At 40.2% G+C, this 11250-nt stretch overlaps 1 protein-coding gene across 1 annotated transcript in view; it reads right to left on the bottom strand.

Moving 5' to 3' along the window:
• Window positions 1-11250, bottom strand: part of LOC138005191 (golgin subfamily B member 1-like) — a 114962-nt gene that overhangs the window by 55667 nt on the left and 48045 nt on the right. Inside the window, exons 40-47 of the mRNA XM_068851454.1 lie at window positions 10987-11055; window positions 10321-10395; window positions 8342-8410; window positions 7408-7461; window positions 5716-5862; window positions 4649-4747; window positions 3453-3524; window positions 372-431 (exon numbers count right to left, since the gene is read on the bottom strand). Coding sequence (XP_068707555.1) covers window positions 372-431; window positions 3453-3524; window positions 4649-4747; window positions 5716-5862; window positions 7408-7461; window positions 8342-8410; window positions 10321-10395; window positions 10987-11055 — 645 coding nt within the window. The remainder of the gene's footprint in view (window positions 1-371; window positions 432-3452; window positions 3525-4648; window positions 4748-5715; window positions 5863-7407; window positions 7462-8341; window positions 8411-10320; window positions 10396-10986; window positions 11056-11250) is intronic.

Below are 11250 nucleotides of genomic sequence, written 5' to 3'. Positions count from 1 at the left end.
CGGTGGAGACGATTCATGAAGGGGAGGGAGGTCAACTTCGTCGGCCGAATCAAGCACTACAAGATCGTTCGTGTTTGTTTGAGTTCTGTCCATATCGTCATGCTGTTCATCAAGGTCTGAATTCGCCGATCAATGTCCATCCCTGACAGAGTCCAGGTTCCTTCGCGCTGAAACTAGTTCTGGCTCAGAAACCAGTTTTTCACAATCTTGCATTTCCTTGCCACATGATGGCATCACACTATGATCCGCGTCATACATGTACTTCAGATGCTCTGCTTCTAGGAAGGGAATTCAGAAGCCACGGATGCCAAGGACTTGATGTGTGATGTCCTCCTCATGGAAACCTGGTATCCAGACTACGGTGGCGCCACCGATGCTAGCCGCGCCATGCCTCGCTTCTCTGCTGCTTCGTTGGGAGCGCTCTGCCTTGCCTGATGACAAAGGAATTTGACCACGTTTACAGTTAGCATTTTTAATCAAAACCACGAACGGCCAAACCTTAACAGATCATAATCACGGTAGCTGTACGTATGGATTACCATTTACCTCGGAATGCAAATAAAAGTTGCATTACTTGTACTGCGATCATGATCACCCTATCGAATAGCCTGCTTGCAAGAGGTACTTTTGTATTTTGGTCACCATATTGGACGGGTGGAATTCAGAAGTTCTATCACTTGTCCCAGATCTTCCACCCGTCCAATATGGCGACCAAAATTCCAAACTTACCGCCTGCAAGCAGGCTACCTATCGAATGTTGAATAGCAGACCAAAACAGAATATACAGGAGTATGGATTCCGTATTTCTCACTATCACGAGGAGACGAAAGGGTCAATATGTCGAGAGGGAGGAAGATACTAATTTTATGTGAAAAAGACGGGCTGCTAAGTATTAAAAAAATCATAATACGATACTACTTGATCTTTCTCAGAGTTTACATCTACAGCCGAGAACAAGACTTGACTTTACCCTTCCGTTTGTAAAAGTGACAAAACAGAGTCACACAGTCTCACACAGCGGAAATCGAATACCCACGGGTTCCACGTGCCATTTGACTCAATTTCATAATCGATAGGCTGACACTCCCACGTTAAAAAAGTTAAATGAGAAAACAAGATGATATGCAAAGGGCAGTCTTTTATTAAATTCTGATCCTCAACGCCTTCTTCCGTGACAAAAACAATGAATTTTAAAACCTTTAGTCAGTTTTGCCACCGAATGAAAAAGAAATATTGTTTACAGAATCAGGTCGATGGCGTGCTGATGTTTGCTGACCTCAAGGAAACGATGAAACGCCCATCTTTCCGCGATCTCCTTTCAAATTTGCGACATTCGTCAGAAAATTGTTAATTCAAAACATTCAACAAATTACCATATTGCTTATCTATAGAAGGCCCATTTTTAGAGGCGCTTATAGACCAAAAGTATGCAACATTTAGACGGTAAAACAAGATAACTCGTCCACAACCAAAATATTGGCCAATTTGCCGTCAACAGAAAAAAAAACACCTGAAGCATATCATATCCCGTCTGGTTGATGGAAGTCTTAAATTCGCTTTAGCTTCGATTGTGTATTGAATGATGACCTCGTAGACGTAGCAGTTAACACCAAAACGATGGCTTGAATATAAATTAAGCGTGTCCATTTCTGTTGTTGTGTTACTGCCATAGAACGGTCTGGAAAAGAATCCTGTACCCTTCAGAAGAAAAATACATGAAAACACATGAAAATCCTCCGAAGATATCATTGCCAGCGTTTCATGAATACGCGAACCTAATGCAGTCAAAACACAAGTCCCAGCACAAAACAAGACGCGTGATCGCATATTGGATTATAAACATAAGCTTAAAGATTTTACGTCGAAGTTAAAAGCCAAACGCTTCCTTGATTTAAGATTTCATGAACTGTTGTCGCAAAAAAAAAAAAGAAAAGATCAAGAAAAGGAATAAAAATCGCACCAAAAGCAAAAACAAACCTTTGCTCTCGCGTCCGGTTTGGATTCAGGTCGCAAAGCCACGAAACTGTTAGGTCGCTACCAGAAGTGTTTTACACATTAGCATAATCAACGAGAATAATTTATGTAAGATACTTGTATTCACTTTTTTACGAGTGTTGTTAAACAAAGGATTTGAAAGGCCGAATACCCTTGTGCAAAGCTTTCAGTTGACAAAAGAATGATGCTTTTTCTCGTGACGATATGAATTGATTGACAATAGAAATGAAAATATTGACCCATCACATAAACATACCGCAACAGCAAGTATTTGAGTTTACCGAGAAGGGTAGGCTTTTGCAATAATAAAGATCTTGCGACAAAGACTACTCCGAAGTGAAGATCGATACCATTAGAGAGGTTTCATGTTACGCCTAATCAAGAATTAACCTCGTGATATCCATGACCGTTCAAGTCTAATCCTCTGAACCCTAACTTAGGCTTATGTTGATTAATTAATCGTTGGTTAAGGTGATATAGATCAATCGCATTTTGAACCGATTTAGATGTAATTCAAGTACTTTAGTAACCAAGTGAGTAGAAAAGTACTGTAAACAGGAAAAACACTGATCGTTTAAAAAAAGTATTATCGATAATATATATAGGTTTGGTCACGAGGAAACAACAACACTCTTGGCAATTGGCACGAAAATAACAACCCCATCGCAGGCTCTATCGCTCTTTTACGCCCTTCAGTTTCTTCAAGAGAGTGATCCCTGGCTGTAGCTGGTCATATATCCGCTTTTTTGAATTGTTGACATAGAAAATCTCCGAACGTTTTTTGCGATAGCGTTGTCACCATGTGAACCAAGACTCAAGTTGTTCCAAGCAAAGTCAACGCAAACGATGAACTGAACACTTTGACAAATCTCAAGGTCTATGGAAACTGTGAGAACCGTGACAACGCCAAATTTTTTACTTCCTATCTTAATTTGAAGGCTGTCCCTACGAATTCAGAGAGTGGCTTATTTGAAGTAGTTGAACTGATAAGCTGGAGGGATCACGAAAAAGTTTGAACAACGAAGATATTCGATTTTGCTTGACCTCTTCGTTAACGTTGATGTACGCTTGCAACATCTTGCAACATTGTTGCATGATGTTGCGACATGTGTTGAACGGGGTGGCCAAACGCACGCAACATTTTCAACACAACATGTTGATTTTTTTGTGCCCCAGGCCACTGGCGCGCAACAAATGGACCTTACGCGCACGACATAGTCCAACAATGTCGCGTGAACGTGACCAAACGAGTACAAAAAAAAAAGAAGAGAGAGAGCCGGCGGCGTTATTCCAGTGGTACCAGCCTCGTAGCTGAAGGAACTACCGACGTTAAACAAAGTGACTGCAACTTTTATCAAGATCTATACCTACAATAAAAAAGTGAGTTATGTAAGTCAGTTAAAATGCATTTGCGGCATCCTAATATCTAAAACAACGAATCCTGTGTTCACAGTTACCTTAATTTTCGTTCTTAATTCCATGAGTTCCTCGTACAGCTCCATGTTTTCTTCTTTCAATCTTCCGAGTTCCTTAATTATGAAAACAAAGGAGAAAAGGTACAATCTGATTCACTTCCAAGTCGCAGATAACTACACACTTGAATCAACAGCAAAATTATATATCACAAGGAAAAAAGTGGTGTCCACACGATAAAATTTTATATGGTAATCCATTTACACGAATTAAGACGAATTTTAAAAAGCGTGGTTCCTAAGGCACACGAGCGGATGATTTGTGAATCAAGCGTGGACGCACTAACAAAGCTCTGGAATAATTTGTGCAATAATAAAGCCCCTAACGGGAATATGTCCGCAATATGTTATAATATGCTATCTGTCGTTCTTTTTTTTTAATCCCCAGTCACTTTTCTCACCCTAGTAATCTTTGAGGCTTCCGTCTCTGTGTTGCTGTTTGTTGTTTGTTTGTTTGTTATCTTGGATTATCGGTCTCGAACAAACGCAGAGCGTGAGCGATTGCCTTTACAGTGCGTCTTTGTGTTTAAGTGGCAAAAACAATTGCCCGCCTGGATTGGAAATAATTTTGGTCAGCATAAACTCGCACAAAGACAAGCCAAGGGTGTTTACAATCCAGCTCTTACTTTGAGTACAAAAATACTGCAAAACACAGATGACGTATGACATAAGGAATCTTACTAGTGTAACGACGGAACGAACTCAGTATATAGGATGCATAATCCGTCAGAGACGAACTTGGGAAAACATTTTTTTTAGTGTTTGTTGACACGGCACCGGGACGCATTATGGGTCTGGACGAACTAGTGCCACGCGGCGTCTTCGAAAAAGTGCTTAAGTGGATAGTTCGTCAAGACGAAGTATGCGTCTTGTTCCCGTCTTTATTCTAGACGAATTTAACAAACGGAGATGAGAAAAAAATGTTTGCTCAAGTTTTCCCCAGACGAATTATGCGTTTCAAGTGTAAAAACGGCCAATGACTAACAAACAATGGTTATTCTTTTGAACCCAATACCAAACCTACGAGGTTAGCAGCCTTTGCAAGCTTTGCACATTAGGCAAGCCAGCATTCTAGCAAACATTTTTCACATGAAGTAAAGAGTTAGGTCGTCATCTAAATCAGAAAATAGAAGTTGCCACATAAAATTTCTTGGTGTAAATAAGGTTTAAACTCCATGTACCTCAGCAATATGATCTGGAATGGATCCATCTTCAGTCATCGCCAAAAGCCTAAGTATTGAAGGTGCGGCTCCAAACTCTGCCTGGACACCTCTGTCGGTCTACAATAAAAATAGGAGTGAGTCGCCAGAAACAACGATGTTAAGATAACACAACATACAGCTGACTGTTGCTTGGGTAAAATTGATTTCTTTGCCGAAAGTGTTAACACGAGGTTATTGTAAAGTAATTGCCTATGAGAGAACACAATAATGACATTGCCGTTGACCAGTGCAACAAAAAGACTCTTTTTAATGAAAAAAGACGATTCCAAATACTAGAATACCGTACTCTAGTATTTGGAATGGACCACCATTCTCGTAATCTATCAAGAGGTCGCTAAGAGAGAGAGAGGGGGGGAAAAAGACAGTTGGAAAATTACGAATTTATATATTAGCTAATAAGCAACTGGATCGGCTTCCACTTAAATGCATGCTTAAGTATAAGGACGCAACGATAGTGTTATAAGTGTTTGAGGGGCTTGGCCCCAAAATACCTTTGCGATAAATTTACTTACAGATCAAACGTAAATGCACGTAATACAAGAAATAAGAACGTCCTAAACATTCCTTTGTGTAACTCCACTGCAGGCCAGCGAAGTTTCGTGTACAGAGCCGCAACTCTTTGGAATTCTTTGCCAAAAGGTGTTAGACACCCCTTGACAATTTACATTAAGGTTTTTAGAGTTTAGATTTAGATTTACATTTTAGAATTTCACGTGTTTGCAATTAAGCCCTAAAACGCCCAATGGGAGGGAGGTCTCAATGAATTATTATTATTATTATTATTATTATTATTATTATTATTATTATTATTATTATTATTATTATTATTATTATTATTATTATTATTATTATTATTATTAATCGTTTAAACGTGAGCGCAAAGACCTCAACAAAACTCTATGATCCAAAGTTTATCAATCAGTCTTAAGTGGTTTAATTTTTAACAAAGAAAGGTAGGTCTACGTTTCAAGGTGGAATAACGTGTATTTTTTCCTGTTGACCAGCACTAGTTTGTATTCAATTACCTGTTCAAAATATTCACCCAGTCTGTTGAGATCTACACGGGGTGTGTCCATACCGGAAGAAACGAGACTTTCCAGATCACATGACCCAAGAACACTTTCGACTTCGGAAACCGTTAGACCAAGTTCTTTAATGAGTAGAAGTCGAACCTAGATTGAAAGTTTCATTGTATTAGTTTACTTTTAGCAACTGTTCATATTCAGTTTTATATTTATGTGGTTACGTAAAAGTGTACATTCGTGTAACTTTTCTTGGTGAAAGCTCTCATTAGCGTTTTCCGGAACAGAAAAAAGATAAAAAGACATCAGTGGAGCTTATCTTCAAGTGGTCGACTCATATTGCTATGCGCGAGCAAACTGGTCTGTCTGGTACACAAACACACTATGGCCTGCGTTAATCAAGTGATTGAAATGTTTTGTCTACCACTAACATACAGTGTTATGGGCGAGCGAAGTCGTTGCGATGGAAACACGAGTCACGAGTCAGGTTTGCTATCTTGATAACTTCGAGTAGGGAATTTGATAAGGCTAGCTTAAATTTAAAACCTATTTTTATCAGACACCTACTCCTAACAAAGGCTTTGGAAAAGGATGATGATCCAACATAATAGACCTTTTCACCGATACGGCGGCCATTTTGATTTCTGTTGTTTCGAAAGACATTATGGGATGCCCAGGGGGCAAATTAATATGTATTTGTCCCCGGGCATCCCATAATGTCTTTCGAAACAATAGAAATCAAAATGGCCGCCGTATCGGTAAAAAGGTCTATTCTTTTTACACACCCTTAAAAGAGAAACCTCATGACATGTTACTCCTTCCTGTTTAATATGTTATTCTTTAGTCTGTAAAATAATTCTAGGCCAAATTGTGATATCCTACAGGACGTGTCTCGTTAAATTTTATGTACTTATTGACGGAGTGGGAGGGCCGGACGGGAAAATATCATATTTCCTGTCCGGCCCGACCTAACCTCAGTCAATAAGCATTTTATTATATGGGCTCTTTACACTATTCATGAGCACTCACGATATGAAGTTTGGACAAAATAAGTGACTGAACAAAAAATTTGCACAGAAAATTTATCTCTATGTGTGTTGTTTGCATTGTTTATCTGGCTGTAAAGAATTTGGATGTTTAAAAGCGACGAAATCCTATAAAAACGCATCGCACGGAGCAGATTGTATTCCTACCTGGGCCACACGGCTTTTTCCGGCCCTGCTCGCGCTAATGCGTACGGCCCTCGTTCGGGGAGGTTTCCAATAGTTCAAGTTTAAAAGGAAAGCGCGCGCGGGGCCGAACGGGTTCAGTACGTAATAAAAGCACTTACTACATTTATCGAACAATAATGCCAAGCTATTAATGTTTAGAAGAGATGAAGAGTTTATCGCGGACAGTTATTCTTTATTCCTTAACAAGTGAGGTTGAAGCAAGAGTACAATTCGCCGTGACGCTGGCATCACATTATGTGCATTTGGGTTCTAGATTTTATCCCTCGATCTGTATGCTTTTAAACTTCTCCAATGTTCAAAACTTTGAGACCAAAACACCATGCTAACGAACCAAAACAGGCAAAGCTGTCCATGCAAAGAGCCTTATTCCTTATTCCTTCTCTACCTCCGCGTCCCCATGAACACAATATCAAGTTGCTTTCTTCAAAGTTGTCTTAAGAGCACTTTCGATGTTAAAGCTCACCTTTCCAAGTTGCTCGGAGGGATCCATCTCAGACCAGTTCTCTCTCACGTTTTTCTGCAATTTAAAGATAACCCATGCAGCGCAACCGTTTAAGGAGCGTCTATCCTCAATTAGTATCACCCAACTAGTGGACTAATGCAAATCCTGCATTTTGATTGGCTACGCTACTAGGGGACTATTATTAATAGTCCTCGAGTAGCGAAAAGCGTGACGCTTTCTTTCGTTTTATTCCCAAATAAATATTTCTTCAACTTGCATTTGCTAACTTTATTATTGCCTTTTCTGTCCGATTAGTTGGGTGATACTAAAACAATTAGACCATTCGCCCTCAAGGGCTACGGGTCTTATTGTTAAATAATCAGTGAGGAAAAATCGATGACAGCACATCGCTCGATAAACATAAAACAACGTATGTAGGCAAGAATGTTGGAAAACGTTACACTACTTCATCAAATGCACACGAACATAACCCAGTGCTCTGAACGAGAGAAAAACATCACTTTCCGATTACTGACTAGTTCGTACCCGAAGTTACAATCCCGGCCAAAAATAATGGAACAATTTACTAAATTTATCTCAAACTCTTTCTCTGCCCCCTCCCACCCCCCCCCCCCCCCCTCGCAATGTTGTTACGCTGCTGTGTTTATGTACAGTCCGAAGGATCCCGCTTACTATCAACATTGCGAGGGGGAGGGGAGGGGGGGTCCACAAATGACAATGAGAACCTGAATAAGGTTATGGAAACTGCTTATAGATGTGTACAATAAAAATGTACGCTGTCTAAGCCATTTTGTGTTCTGCCCGGTAAATTTTTGGCCAGGGTTGTAGATTCGGAATCACCGAAGGCATATCCAAGGAAGCGCACGCAAATACAGTTTCCTGACCAATAATCCACACCGTTCCCTTTCGCAATAGTGGGAATCGCAAACCGTACCTTTTCCATCTGAAACAGGTCAATTCTTTCCTTTAGCGTCATGTTGGCTTCATTCAATTCGCCAATTTTCTTTGAAAGGACAAAAAAAAAAGACATGATCAAGGTAACCTTTGGTATTCATCGGGTTGGTAAGAAGAATGTCCCCACAACGGGTGTACCTTCTTACAACTTCAAAATTTAACTTTGCACTATCGTAAGTCATTCTAGCCTGCCAACGCAGACGCTATTTTTCGGGGGAGAGAAATGACCGCCGGAAATACGTCTGAGTTCGCTGGCTAAAGTCTTTCGCGATAATATTTCAGGTCGCTCACGTCGTAAAATGTGGGCGCATTTACCTAAAAATAATTGGTACGAGCGTTTTAGAGTAAAAGTATGGAATAAAAGGCTCACATTTGTATGCTAGCGTCGTCGTTAAAACCTCAAATTTAGTGATTTCACGTCGTTGTTATGCAAAGTACCACAAAAATATGAGATAAAACGCGTTGCCGCACGCGCAGAACGATTATTTTTCCTCTTTTAACCAATTGTGTTATTGTTTTGTGGCGTTATCGTTACCGTAGCTGTCGTTTTACTTAAGTTCGCGACACACTAGGCGACACCTCATCACGCTGCGACACGTCGCGGGGAAAAGTCGCCGCAACAATTCGCCTCGTGTCACACGGTTAATTTTTTGAAAATCAATGTCGTCTCGATCAGTTGCATGAATTCACACCAGTTTGAATTCGTACGACTTATTGCAGCGACAAAATTAGCGAAAGCAGCGTTGTTGCACCGTGTGCACACTTCCGGCAACAAGTCGCTGCGACAAAATATAAATGAACCAATGAGAGAGCATCATATGTTCCGCCATATTGAATTAGAAAACTAGTTCACATTCGTTCTCATACGAGACCACTGCGTGTGCACAGGCGTCGAACAGGCGTCGTGTCGTTGCAAGTAGGGACCATAAGATCTACGACGGTGACGTCGATGACAACGCCACAAAACAATGAATATCATTGATTAAAAGAGCGTAAATAATCGTGCTGCACGTGCAGCACGGATTTTAGCAAGTATCTTCGCGGTCCTCTGCATAACGACGACGTGAAATCACCAAATTTGAGGTTTTGACGACAACGTAAGCATGCAACAGAGAATCTTTCATTCTCTGTTTTCACTCTGAAACCGCTCGTTTTAGGACGTGAACGAGACTGAGATAGAGCCAAGTTATATTTTGAGGTGACGTTTTCGTCGACCGTTGCCGTCGTAGATCTTAAATTCCCTATTCTCTATTGTCACTCTGAAATCACTCGTACCGATTTATTTTTAGGATACTTCGCCCGCATTGTTCAACTTGAACGAGAGGGAATAATCGCGAAAGAATTATACTAGGGCGAAGCTATATTTTAAGGTGACGCTTTCGTCGAAGAGTCGCCGTCGTAGATCTTAAGGTGCGTAACAGTACACACGGAGCGACGTATTGAAGAGACCTGTCGCTGCGACTTGTCGCCTAGTGCGTATCGGCCTTAAACTCATATTGAAAGCAGTGAAAAACAAACAGGCGTTCATTAAACCTCGCATGTGAATGAAAGGCGTAATAAGGACACAGGAAATTAGAGATTGGTCCATTGAGAGTTCGTATATGTCTTGTTTCTTCAAAAGGGTTCAAGAAAGAAAATTTTGTTAAATTAGTAAGGATTCATAAGAAGTACATTGAACCGGAACTTGTTATGTCGTTGTGATGTCATGTTATCACGTCAATTTAAATACGGCGTGTCTGGCAAATGGGTATTCAGCATTGTGTATTCAATGTCCAGCATCTATACATATTGGTAGTTTCGAGTTCACTTAGAGTTTTCAAGTATTGCTATCATATAGTTTCAAAGAGTCTCAGAGTATAAGTTAGGCAAGTATTCTTGGGTCGTCATTCGACATGGGATAGTCGAAGGTACCACACTCTCATACTGCACGATACCGCGACGTACCTTTTTTCCACTTACCTTTTCTGCTTCCCTCAGCTGCTCTATCTTTGATTGCAAAAGGTCGAGTTCCTCCCTGGGAAAGTCCACCTCGTACTAAAACAACAAGATAGGAGCGGTTTTCAAAAGAGTGTTAAAAGTAATTTCGCGCTTGTTTTACGGCACGACAAAGAGCTGGTCAGAGAAAGAGAGAAAACCACTCGTGCTTGTTCTAGGCGGTTGAATTTAAGGTTGCATAAGAGTCGAACTTAATCTTCGGAGAATTAGTTTGAGGAACAACCATGGGTTGGCTACGGTGACGGCAAAGCCAACCAATAACTCTTTTTTTTTCTTTTCCGCTTCCATGTCGTCAAAAAAGCTAACATTCCGGACAAGGAAGTGGACGAGGGAAAAATCGAGTGTTGCTGTTGAGTCGTCAAAAGTCTATTTTCAAGTTGCTGTTCCCTTCTGTCTTCCCTGCTTTCTTTTTAAAAAAATCTTGGAGCAAAACGTTTTGCGTATTTTCATGCTAATCAAACTCCTTTCCATTTGAAAGTAAAAATGTTTAACGGTGTAATTGAAAATTCGTACAGAGATATCATATGTATTTAAACATGTTCAGAACGAATTAAAACGCGCCGGCTTGGAAATTGGAAAGTGTTCAAAGAACCTGAGCTAAGACGGAACAGAATAAAATTGAATACTTACTGAAGTCTCTTCAAAGTCCCGGAGTTTGTCTCTTAGCAAGGCATTTTCTTCTTCAAGTTCTTGCGTTTTCTATGACAGGAAACAATCTTCAGAACAAAACTACTTTGTTTAAAGTGACATCATCTTCTTCCGGTTACGTACACTCTTCGTATCGTTCTAAATCCGCCAGATACTTTGGCAACTATAATTACACCAATCTTAGAAAATTCAGTTTCTTAAGAAATGGTTTTATACGAGAAAAACAGACTGACCGCCACAAAAGTC

The sequence above is a fragment of the Montipora foliosa genome, chromosome 6, assembly GCF_036669935.1.
Source record: "Montipora foliosa isolate CH-2021 chromosome 6, ASM3666993v2, whole genome shotgun sequence".
Classification (NCBI taxonomy): Eukaryota; Metazoa; Cnidaria; class Anthozoa; order Scleractinia; family Acroporidae; genus Montipora; species Montipora foliosa.
This window is presented reverse-complemented; position numbering and strand designations above follow the sequence as displayed.